Source organism: Falco rusticolus, chromosome 4 (assembly GCF_015220075.1).
Source record: "Falco rusticolus isolate bFalRus1 chromosome 4, bFalRus1.pri, whole genome shotgun sequence".
NCBI lineage: Eukaryota > Metazoa > Chordata > Aves > Falconiformes > Falconidae > Falco > Falco rusticolus.
Window position 1 is genome coordinate 81594568 of NC_051190.1, and position 13569 is coordinate 81608136.

General features: G+C 35.1%; 1 protein-coding gene across 1 annotated transcript in view; it reads right to left on the reverse strand.

The window, feature by feature from the left end:
* Positions 1-13569, reverse strand: part of DGKB (diacylglycerol kinase beta) — a 363209-nt gene that overhangs the window by 242052 nt on the left and 107588 nt on the right. The window contains 4 exon segments of the mRNA XM_037387123.1: positions 1652-1750; positions 5600-5716; positions 5797-5885; positions 8635-8752. Coding sequence (XP_037243020.1) covers positions 1652-1750; positions 5600-5716; positions 5797-5885; positions 8635-8752 — 423 coding nt within the window.

Here is a 13569-nt window from a genome sequence, read left to right on the forward strand (position 1 = left end):
AAAAAACTACTAGATGAACAAATATAGTACAAAATCATAAAGATCGCATTAAATCACAGGAAAGTATATTTTCCATTCCTAACAATATACATTGTGCTGAAATACATTTTACATTATTAGTATATAACATTGAAACATTATTCTGATACAGGAAAACATATTTACTTCTGCTTATGCCTTCAAAATTTGAGATAAAACAAGTCTATCCAAGGGCGATTTGACCCTAGAGTGGTTTTACATATCCTCTAAATAACTTAACTAAATTCCAATTGTGGAACTGAAAAACTTAATTCCTCTACCCCTCTTCCTCTCCTGAAAAGAAAATGGAGTTACACAAATATAATTGAAGATGAAATTTCATGCTGAGGCTTTATTCAGTTTTTAAGAATAGAAAACAATAAATAACAATAAAATGGAAACAGTATAGAAACAAAATCAGAATTTCTACATGTTAACTTTTAAAGTATCACCTAAAATCCTGAAAATTAAATAATGTACTTGAGCAAGTAATTATCCAACAAACTTAAAATAATATTTTACCATTATTATTGAGAATTTGTCCAGGTAATATCAAAATACTATGACAGAAAAACTACAAAACTACTCCTATGACTTTTCAAAAATACTAAAATAATAATTCATAAATATTAAAGCCAGCTTTCCATTGCTTTACCTTCATTGACAGCAATGGAATAGTCCCAGTTTACTCAAGTAGATGGCCAAAGTCTAGCATCCATCCCTTAGCAGATTTGTAAACAAACACCCAAAAGGATTAATCAGAAAACAAGTAATTTACAATAGGCATGAATATTATTCTTAATGATCAGAAACATACCAGAAACATGTTTAAGATTAGAAGGTACATTTTCTTGGGTTTCCTCCCTGCAATAAATCATTACTCTTAAGTTCAAGCAGTTCTTACTCTTATTTTGAAATATATTTAAAGTAAGAGGACCACATGTCTGTTCTTTTATGAATGATGCTGCTATGCCTTTACCCAGCATAAAACATCCAATTTAATATATGAATACGTAAGTTAATTCCAAAGCTCTTTTTTCATGATAAACTGATCAGCTCTTCTATACAACCTACACATAGCATGCATTTTTATTTTCATTGAATTGAGTTATTGTTTTTGTGGACAGAGAAATTTACTGTCCATGACTGCAGAATAAAATATACCATAATGTTGATGCATAGCTTACTGCAAGACCAGTGTCATCATTCTAGGTAACCTCCGGCTTAGATCAGAGACCTCAGCATTGCAGATATACAATATGCATCCCAAGCAAAAACTGTCCATAAGAATAACTTCATTATTCTGGGAAGCTGGATCTATAAAAGATGTAAAATGTAGAAGTGTTCTGCCTATACAGTTTCTGGTAAGTACAGTCTGAGTAAGTGATAAAACCTGAGTCAGCTTCAGTTATAATATGCCCTACAGAAAGTTCATTCTTACATGAAGCAAACTGCAATATGCAGAGGATAAAGCACACATGCTTATAAACTCATCAGCCAGGATCGCCCATTGTGTTTAAGTTTCACACAGCTCCGTGAATTTAACAAATACTCTAGCAATTAGTCCCAGCATTGTTTCAGCCATTACCTATGACAGAGGATTACATCTTAAATAAACATACGGGTAACTCACCAATACTACTGGGCAGATTGATGTGGGTGGTAAAATATGGTCCTTCAACGGTCCACAGTCACATTCAGGTTTTAGATGTGAAGCACATTTGTTATGCAACTACAGGAAGACAGAACATGAAGATTCAACTTAGACATTTTATTAATACAGTCTAAGAAAATGGGCATCCTAGAATGGGGTGAGTTTAATTAATCTAATTATTAGTGGAGTACTAGAAGGAAAATTAAACACACTGCAGTGTAAAGCCTCTTAGGATTGACAACAACCAATGAATTTATATTGAAGCAAAGAACAGTGCTCTGGCTCCCATTGACTGCTGAAGAACCTGAATTACTCTCCTTTTTCTACTTTATTCTTAGCATTCATCCACTTTTCCTGAAAGGAATGAGAAGAATTCTTCTCTGAAAAGACAAAAGAAAATCCTCAGGTCTGCTGACTGAAAAAGCATTGGCTTACTTTGGTACTGTTAAAAATGTGGAAGGGAAAAATGTGTATATAACATCAACATAAAATGCCAACAAATAATGTTATATTTGTTGAAATATTTTGCATTAGCAATCAAGAGCTCTTATTCATATTTTAGGATTTAAGTCAATTTAAATGTCTCCAAACAGAATTTTTCAACAAATATATATATCCAGCCACACAGTACAAAGGCATAGTAGCGTGCCTGGACCATGCAAAACATTCACATTTAATTAGTATACTTCACAATGCTATTAAAGGTAGCCACAATAAAATAAAACTTCATATTTTAAAATTCCATGAAAGTTTATTATTTTGGATTTGATGATCTTAAAGTTTCTTTTCCAACCTATATGATCCTATTTCTGCACTGATTCAATAAACTGTGCATTAAGTTCTTCAGGTAACGTGCATTTCCCATAAAGATGAATACTTTTTTTTTTTTATAAGATATGTATATTTGCATAAAAGAAAAATATTCAGGATAATAAACATCAGAAATTTGGAAGTAAAAACCCTATTTAACAAGTGATTTAACTAGTATAATAGGCAGCACACAGCGTTAGTTCAACAGGTTCAATAGCTGTTATAAAATCTGTAGTTCAGTGTCTGCATCTGTAAATCACATTTTTCGAAAGACTGATTCATTTTCCCTTAGATGATTTAACTATGTCAGTATGAACTCTATTACAATAAAATTGTACCAGCTGCTGATATATATAAGCTTTACCGGTAATACGGTCTTCATAAAGTTATCTTGTACAGTTAATGTTGACATAACATTTCTGAATTTTGAACTGAATGGCACCTAATATTAGCCTCGTCCTTATTCATTTATACTGCAAAGTTACCTTTTCAGGCAGTTACTTAGCAACAGAAAATAAAAGTCTAATGAGTTTCGATTTACTCAGAGTATTAAAGCCTTATTGTGAGGGTATTTTGGCAGTCCTGTAATCTAAATCATTTGTCATGCTAATTCTCTGCCTCAGTGGTAAGGCTACTTGTACCATAATTAATGCACACCAGGCCATGTTACATCAAATAAAAGTATCTTCACACATTCAGTGGTAATTAGCAGCTTTGCTACTCGGTGACATGCAAACTTATCTATGAAAAAAATAGCTTAATCTTCTTATTAGTCTCTTCTGATCTTTGACAACAGAATTAGTGCATAGCAGACAACAGAAATGGTAGAAGATATGTAGCTTTAATGAAAATAACACAATAAAATAATACACATCTTCTAAAAAAAAAAAAAATTAGCAGATTTTTGAATACATTTCCCCAAAATTCCCTTACCCCAAACCTAGCTCCCATAGAATATTACCTCCCTCACAACCAGATCCCTGCAAAGTAGGAAAAACCATATTTGCTTTAGGGAAAACAAGAGAAAAAAACATTTACAAGACTGTGATAGAGAACTATAGAGTATATGGAAGAGGGAATCATGGGCTTGGCTAAGAACTCAGTGTAACAAGCCTCCTTAGTGAAAAACATACCTACATTTTGAGATTAGATTCAGTTATTTGACACTAGAAATGACCCTATTCAGTTGTAAGAAGAAGAGATACTTAAAATGCATGAAAGAGGCTCAGAATTAGTTGTGTAATAACTAACATCCTCTTACATTACAAAAATGTGTCATCAACAAGCCCTAAGCGTGTTGTTGTACAAGGAACTGAAAATGTACGAAGGATGTGATGATAATTACGCAACTTTTAGAGTATTCCTTCAAAAATCATGCATCTGTTAGAAATTTAAAACACTTTTACCAGTAATAAATTTATTACTATTAGCAAAGGATGTCACTGCGATAGAATACATAGAACACACAGAATTGCAAGACGAGTGATTAGGAGATTGAACAACAAGAAATTTGCAGTATTTTAAAAACTTAAAAAATAATCTTGTTTCACTTATGTGTCTAATTTATACCTGAAGCCATAAAAGTTAGGTAAAAAGATTAAGAAAGTTATTTTAAAAATCCAACATTAAAGTTTTACAGAAAATAAAAATCTTTCAGTTACTGGTGGAAATACAATTACAAAATTGTAAACCTCAGAGCCAACATTTTTAATTTTGGCAGTCAAAAAAATCAGGTTCATTCTTAATTGGAATGTTGATATATATTTAAACATTTTATATGCACACAAGAACCTAAGCTATTTTCAAGAGAATTCAGCCTCTTCCTTCACAGGGATTTCAATGATAAATAATTTCTCAGTACTTCCTCAGTAAATATCAGTTCTTATGGAAATCCTCTAAATCTTGATGCGTACCTTCAAGAAAAAGGCTTTTGCAAACCTGGTCCAGATTCACGTGAAATAATGGGAAAATATTTTTTCTGAGGAGCTACAGAATTTGCAACTTTGGACTTTAAGAAGGACCCTTATGTAACATGTATTTCTTGAATGAAATACATGTTATACAGATGCAAACTAGAGCAGAACACTCTTAGTTACCCATCTAAACACAGATAGCCATTGCCTTCAATTTAATTATCTGCATGAAATAAAATTGGATTGAGTGTTTTACTCTCTACATATATTATCCAAATTTTGACAGCAATCTGGACTACATATTTGCTTTCTTCTAAAATACTGGGTTTTAAGTAATCATAACAGCTTATCACTGAAAGTAGGCTGGATCTATTGTCTTTTATGATGTTTCATATTTTGCATTCTTATGTTAAGAAAATATGTCATAAAACATCCAAACATGTATGTTGAAAACAAACATTCACCAATGCCTCAGTCTCATATTATTATTTAAAACACTGAACAAACAACTGCTGTTCCATTACAATAACAATAATAATGATATCAGCAAAAAAGCAAAAACCTTAGAAGAAGGCTGAATCTCTCCCCATTTAGATTTAAATCCTGCCCTGGCTAAGAACAGAAATATTGGCCTTGCTCCTTCTAGCATGAAGATTTCACTTATAAGGGCAGTGTTCCTTGAATGTCATTAGTTTCAGTTATTGGTTCCTGCTGAATAAGGAGTGTACAAAAGTTGTATATATTAGACTTGCTGTACAGATTAGTATATTATCAAGATATCCCTGCTATTATTCCCAGACACTTGAAATCACTGTATCCTATCAGATGTCCTCAGTTTCATTTGCCTGTCAGTATACCACACATTAGGATTTTGCCCTAGTGTCACAGTGACCTTGACTTTCCCTAGTGCTATGAATTCTTTTAGAATCTTTCTATAATGTAGATTGGGAATTCTGCTCTTTAGAGTGACATATATTATTTCCATCTGTATACTGTCTTGAAGCAGAGTACATCTTTAAGCCTATTTGCTTGCAAGAATTAAGGACTCCTATGAATATTCTGCATATACTGCTTCTTAAAACACACATTATCCATTCCTGATGATAAAACTGAGCGATAACTTTTGAATTACGAGGCTATAAAAAAAGATATGCAGATTTTTGTCTCTGTAACCTGCGCTGAGGTTTTACTACAGTATACTCACTGTGATCTGACACCAAACACAGTGAAGTCCAGTCAAGCCTTGGTAACATTTTATAGTTTTGTGACACTTATCACACTTTGTTGGACAATTTCCTTCTACCCAGAAATGGTGCATTACCTGTAAAAGAGAAGAGTGGATATACATATTGTTACTAAATTAACAGGTCCATGGCAAAGACAATGCTACCTCCAACTTACATCAGTATTCTTTTTGGACTTCACATATGTTTTGATGCAAGATGCGGGAGCTCTTGAGACACAGCGTTCATGGACTGTATACTTGCAAACTGAAAAAAGGAACACATTAATAGATGTGGAGGCAATGGTGTTTCTAACTACATTTTTATGAAACAAGTAATGTTACCAGTATGCCATCCCTACATAATCAATTCAATCAGTCAATGAAAACTCAAACTAGACTGCTTTTTCCATGGAATACAAAAGGCCAATTAGAACAGGAAATATTATGCAAGTGAGAAATCCAAGAATGCACTATCATTGCATAACAGGAAATGCCTAATTAAATCAGAGCTCACTACATTTTCTCACAATAATTCCCAAATGACAAAAATATTAAAGGCAAATTGATGACTGCCACATGGTTTGGTGTCATTTGCTAGTAGAAAGAAATCTATATTTTACAAACTATAAGCATGAGAGCAGCTGGCAAGCACAAAAATAAAAGCCAATGAATTTATGTCATTCCTTCTATTGATTTATAAATCTTAAATGGCTGATTAGCCCATTTTCAGATAGCAACTGCTTTCATGCATTCTATGTAAATCACCCCAACTTTAACTTTTACTTCCCCAAACAGCAACTCCTGAAAAACTTTTCTTCCTAACTCCTCCACACCACCTTTATGTGACTACTGTTGTTGACCAGGTCTGTGAAGATCAGGATAGCTGCATTTTGGAAAACATAAAAATGTCAGGGTACAATGCAAAGCTCTCCTGACTTCAACTATACAACTGTGCCCAGATGAGGAAATAATGCTACAGATTATACCTGCATTCAATAGAGTCAACTATTAAAAACTGAGAATGAATTTCTCCCTGCATGGCATAAGTCTCACGCTTTTGACCTCGAGAGCAATTAAGCACAAAGTACTTCTAAACACCTTGCTTGCACCTATTACACAAACCCAGTGGGAGGCGCAGCCATTAATCAGACAAACTGCAGGGAGCAACATTGTTGATTGGACCACGGAGGGATGGTGAGGCCCCCTGCAGTTCCATTTTTTTTTTTTCCTCCCACACAATCTAAAATGCAAATAATGAAATCTATAGCAATGCTCTGAAAAGACATTGGAGAAGAAGGTTAGTGAGATAAGGAAATCTTGCTGCATGCAGTAATGGAAAGGAGCATGTGGATGTTCTTCAGATACTCTGGGACCATTGTTCTCATCAAATAAATGTGAAGCACAGTAAAAAAATTTTAGAAGGTACATTATAGCAGAGGAAATTACAACTTTTGTAAGGATGGTCCTTTTGGGGGCAGTTTATATAACATTTCTGATAACTACTGAAGAAGCTGATCTACATTATTTGCTGAATAGAATTTTCTCTTTCAAACATGTATGGGTCTTTATATTTCATTACAAGGATTGTTTACATCAGTTTACATAAAGGAATATTAAAGAAAGCAAGTTTCAAGATCTAATAGTCAATTCAGCATTTAATATACATATTCCAGTTACTTTCCTCAGCATTTAGTAATCTGCAGTTATGCAATTTCTATTAGTTTCAATTTTAATAAAAGTATTTATCTTCATTCCATAGTATTATGAATGAAATTATATGACGAGAAAATGCATAGATGGAGGATTTACATCTGAATTATGTTTGAAAGAATCTGTAGCCCACAGAGGAGAGAGAAATGGTCAGTTCTAAACCCCTTATTCATTCAGATGACTCTCAAGTTACATCAATAGAAACGTACAGGCAGAAAGGTCCTGATCAGCTCTGATGAGCTATCTTTCATACCAAAACGGAGAAAGTAAGTTACACTAAGAAACTGATTAATTTATCAAAAAGAACAATGAAAGGTGACTTGATACCATCATGAGAAGAATATAGTGGGTACTAAAGATCTCATTAATCTAATGGAGCAGGGCATAACACGAACCAATCATTGGAACAGTCTACCAGACATATTCAAATCAGAAAATAGGTCTTAAAAAAAGATGATTAATCATTGGAACACACCACGAAAGAAAGATATGGAACATCTATCTCTTGAAACAAGAGACAAGGTATCTTACAGCAAGATTTGGTTTCTCAAGATACAGGTTATGAGGTGGCCAAACACAGATGATTAGGAGATACATAGATATAACTCAGGAATTGAACTGTAGTGACTGCATCTAGTAGTCTAAAGGCAGATCACATTAGATGAACACAATAAAACTACTCTATCTTGTGTTCATTTACCTTAAACGCTATGAGTCAATATGTGAAAGAATGGCAAGTCTGAGATTTATGATTACAAACCAAGTAAGCATACAAAACTTTAGAAATCAAGCAGAACTTGATTTTGGAGAAACTGGGATTTTGACATTCATGATTAACAAAAGAAGTAATCTGTGCAAAATGTGAATAAACCAACATGGGACTTAGAGGCTAGTTAAGTTGATATCTGTTAAAGAATATGAATAATTATTAATAAAATCAAAAGAAGAATAACAAAAATATAAGGTTGAAACTTAAGCAGGATACTTGCTAAAAGAAAAAAGGAAAAAAAAAAGAAAAAAGAAAAAAAAAAAGAGGCAGACTCCAAAGGGAGCTAACACTGAGAGCTGTTATAATACAGAAAACTCCCCCAAACGACAGTTCTGAAAGCCCGATATCCTGAAAAATTAGATGAAAAATTAGAAATGGAACCTTGAGCATTCAAGCATAAAAGACAGAGGGGGAGTCACCATTGTGCTAGCAACGGTTTTGCACTGGGAAGCTACTAGTTCTTTGTTATGCAGCAAGCGTAACATTTCTAGAAATAGACCTGTATGCAAATGGATACTGAAATGCTTATACTCACAAGAACAGCAGAGACCTTGCTTGCCTACTCCGATTAGCATGTTCAAACAAAGATTACAGTAGGCAGGCTTGTTAAAGTGTTTCAGTCTCCATACATGCTGCCCATCATCTTTCACATTCTGCACAGGACATAAAAGAAACAGATTTCACTTAATAAAATAAACAATGAAATATATAAGTGCCAATAAAAATTTGAGACTGACTCAAGAACATAAAAGACAAGCTGTTACTTCCTTTAATACTCTGCACCAGATCACAGTATAATCAGTCTAAATACACAGGCGAACATATAATAAAAAATTTTTCAGAAGCTCATGGACATCCATGTATTTCAAAAACAACTCGGGGAAAAAACACCAGGCTACTGTCACCTCTGCAACACAGTGCTAGCAATAAACCTAGGTTGATATTAGATTACAACTAGTATTAAAGCTAACTAAAATTTGCTCTAGAGTAATTGTAAAAGTAAGGATGCTGCAGGTTTGAAGGCAAAACTCCCCAAAACAAACAAAAAGTATTTCTTTGAAGTACAGCTTTATCCTTAATGACCCTTAGAATCACGTATCAACATATGTGAAGTGGGAAATCCAACCACACCACAATAACTATTGTCAGGTTTAATTTATGTTAATCTACTGCTGAGAGTTTATCCAAAAGCAAATGTTTAAGGGTGAGATTTATATCCTGGACCTCTTCTCTAAAAATTGAATTCCTTACATTTAAGCCCACGCGTTTCAGATAGCTGCAGCACTTACTCAAATCTTGCATAAATAGACTGATCAACCAATCGGCACATACAACTCAGGGGCCCAATATAACTTACACATACAAGTAAAATACTAACAAATCATTTACGTTTATGAAAATAGGTTTTTAGTTGCATGATTCTCCTCTTCCTTCTAATGGGATAATTCTGAGACCTCACTGTTAATAGAAGGGTTTTAAACTTATGTGCACTTGGTACAGATTTTAAATTAATTCTATAAATTCCAGGTTTCTTTGCAAGCGTGGCCATCAGAATTTTTCCTTTTTGCAATCATCAGAGGTTTTTATTTTAAAAAAATAGATTAAGCTAATGTAATAGAACTCGATTTTCTTAAATTTTGTTTTTTACTAAATACAACCTCCAATGGAACAAAGGCAGTTAATGTCTATCATCTGGAAATGGGCTGCAGTAGTCTGATTCTTTATTGTGTATCACTGAAACACTACAGTATTCTTGGTCATTTCAATACCAAGAAGAAATTGTCACATAGCTAAAAGAAGCTACATCAATCTTGGTTTCTCAGAAGCCATATCATTGACTGGTTCTCATTCAGTTTCTGATTTCTTTTATCAACTACTGATACTACCTGTCACCATGTATGTACAATATTCCTGATTATATGTTCAACAATGTTATGGTTTTCACTGATAAGGAAAGTCAATGTAAGACAGTGGACATAATTTTTAATAAAAATTCAGTTTTATCCTGTATAAGCATATACGTCATGAGTTATGTCCTGAAAAATCAGTATTGTTGTAGTCTAAGAGTTAGCCATCAATGACAATCAGAGAAAATGAAGACTTCTTCATCCTTGGGGAGGGGGGGGGGGGGCGGGGAGGAGGTATCCTGAAGGAAAATCAGCACTCCAAGAATTTAAGAATGTTTGGTTCAAAGCCAGGACCTAGCCAGAACAGAAATTTGAATAATTCCTACGAATTACCTAAAACAAAAGGAACAGAAGTCAGCTGGAATATTTTTCTCTATTGAGATATCAGGATCAGAGCCTAAGTGGAGTTCCCCCGATATTATCAGCGGGAGTTCAAATGCCATCTCTGACAGCTGGGCAATGTCAAGGTCCCCTTTCTGCAGAAAGAGCAGAGCAGATGCCTAATGTGGGGTTCTTGGGCTGGAGAATAATGTGGAAGTTTTCCAGTTTTCCCTGAAGAAGCAGAAATAGCTTCTGCAGCTGTGGAGCACTAGAAGCCTGTCAAGCTCCTTCATGACTGGCAGCTGAAGAGGATGGATTTCATTAAACAGAGCTCAGTAACTATTTTTCTTTCCACCTTACTACCACTCTCCACAAATTTTTAAGGTATTGTTAAACTACAAGATAATATGTGAGTCTCAAGCCTTCTGAAAGTACACAATTACTAGACAATAAAGACCATGTAAATCCTTCTGAGAAAAAACAGTAAACAACGTACACATTCATTTTAACATGACTCAGGTCATCAGCAAACGCAGTCATAAACCACAAGCACCTAAAATGCAAGCCGAGCAGTTTTCCTCAGCAAACTATTTGCTATTTCTGAAAATTAACAAAATTTCATAATTATGCATAAACTTGCCCCTCTTCCACGTTAGGTTTGTGTTACTTTTTTGTTTTAATTTCATTTTTAAAGAATGGCCATTACATGTGAATACGTTGCGTCTTATTTGAACAGAACATATGGACTAAGTTAGCTGGCATTTCCTTATCAGAAAAACAAACAAGTCTTGATGTGGGTGTTCTGCCAATTAAAACACTTAACTGTGTTACAGACTGCAACTGATGCAAATCCATTACATAAACACAATGCACTTTTGGAAAACAGCAAATTAAATTTTTGCTCTTGTGCACTGCCAAAAATAAGCAATAAAGTGCTGCATATGATTATGCATGCACATAACTTTTTAAAACATTGCCAAGAAAAAAAAAAAAAAGACATAATGTGAAACAAAGCCCCCTCAATGCAAGTCTTTAAGTATGAATAAAATCGACAATTCTGACACATCAGTGCATTTACTGACATTCACTCATTTTGCTTCCATATCCTGAGAAAGAGTTTAAAAACAAATAGTCATTAAGAAGATCTCAAAGCAGGGCAGGTACAGTAACAATCTCTTCCTCACTTCATTATACATCACTGAAAACGAAGCCTCCGTATGCCATATGCAGACTTTAGCACATAATGACAACCGTAACATTTATTTTGTTAACAACGATTCTCTTAACTTATGGTCCTGACACTTCTACCACAGATTTGATTGCCAAATGGACCTGACCTTAGAAAAGCAAGTCAACCACGAAAGAACCAGCCTCAGAATCAGTGGAAAATTTTATGCAGTCACAGAATTTAGCTACACATCCCTAATCTGGTTTAATATTAACTTACTTCAGCTTTTTTAGGTATTTGTAAATAAAGGTAACCAAGAGACCTTAAAGGTTTCAGGCACAAAACTCAAGATTCTGAGACTTAAAAAAGGAAATAAAATCACTGATAAACTTTCATTCTAGCAAGTATCCCCTCTTACAATAGCTGCAGTGTCTGAAATGCCATCACACTCAGTGTTTTCTATGAGAAGAGTCAGTAACAAGCAACCAAGGGAGAAGGATGTTAGCAAGTCTGCTAAGTTATTCTATCACTGCTTACTGTTATTTTGTTTACATTTATTTTAAGAATATTTACATGACTTGAATATTTTTTTATGACTGATCTTTGGGCATTCAGTCAGTGGGAACATGAGAAAAATGTTCATTAAACCACATAGCCCCTCCCATTAACAGAAATTAAGATCCATATTCCTCAGTGACTCTCAGCAAAGAAATCATGTAAGGTTTTGTTTAATTTGGTTTGGAGAGACGGGGTTCTAAGTCTCTTCTGGTTCAACGAGAGAGGGACTAACCTCCTTCAGGAGACATGCTATTCAAGAAGGCTCCTCACTTCTGAGATATTTAGATATGCGTGTGTGTGTGTGCACGCACGTGCTGGAGAAAGGGGAGGGAAGGAAAAAATAAAAATCATTTCTCCAGCCTTCATCCACACACTCACCAGCGTACTATCCTGATCATCCAGAAATCCATTAACATGCACACAAGAAAATGGTAGCACGGAATGGAACACAGGAGGGGAAATTAATTTGTTATAAAAAGCTTCATAATTAGCCACAGTCCCTAAACTGGTAGTCACTTGTGATCTGCACAGACTGGAATGCTTCAGAAATTACATTTTAAATAATGGTCATTTGTATAACTGAATGAAATACCACTTATTTTACACCCTAAACAAAGATGAGGTTAGAGTTACTCATGACTTCTCCTGGGTTTCCACCAACCTACAGGCAAAAGGAAAAGCAGAACTGTAGTAAGGAAAGCCATTTGCAAACCTCCTGCAAAGAAGAGGGAGCTAGCAAAGCCTAAAAGTTGACAGCATTGTCAAAAAAGAGGTGCCCGCTGGTGGCGGCTCGCGCCGTGCAGCCTCACCAAGCGTTGACATCGCCCCCTCTGCTGGCAACGCCGCGAAGCGACCCTGGTGAAACAGCTCCGTTCTCCCGGGGGGTGAGCCTGCTTCCCAGCTGGTAAGGAGCTTGCACAAAGTGGGTAAGCTACAGCTTCTTCTAGCAGGGGCTTGGTTTCGCCCTCTGTACATATGGAAATAGCATATGGCTCACCAGCGCTTCAGCCTTTTAGAAAATCCACCTGCCAGACTTCAGACAGGTCTTACAAAAATATCAAAAAACGCCAGATCATTCTTATGCCTCACAATGAAAGAAATACAGCTCTATGAAACTGCCTAGGTACTAAACAGTCATTTCAGACTTCAGCCTGAGAAGGACTCCTCACGGTGCAACAGAGCCCACGCAAGACTTGCAAATGTTTGCAGTCCCCAGTTTGGATCCACTTTTGACTAGTCAGAGCTCAAAGCCAGCCAACAATAATGGGATATACAACACAAGAAGCAGTACTCGCCAAGTGTGGATTCACACTCAAGTATTCCATCCCATGGAATAGCATGATAGTGCAATAGCATAATATTTGCTGCTTGAAGATCCAAAATAAAATTGTAAGAGTATTTCCTTCAGATTTAGTTAAAGCACACTCACACATCAACACAAATGTGTTTGTCCCACTGAGATTTACGTCAATTTGAAGAGTGAAATGGGTTGAAAAATACAACTGGCGGCTTAAAA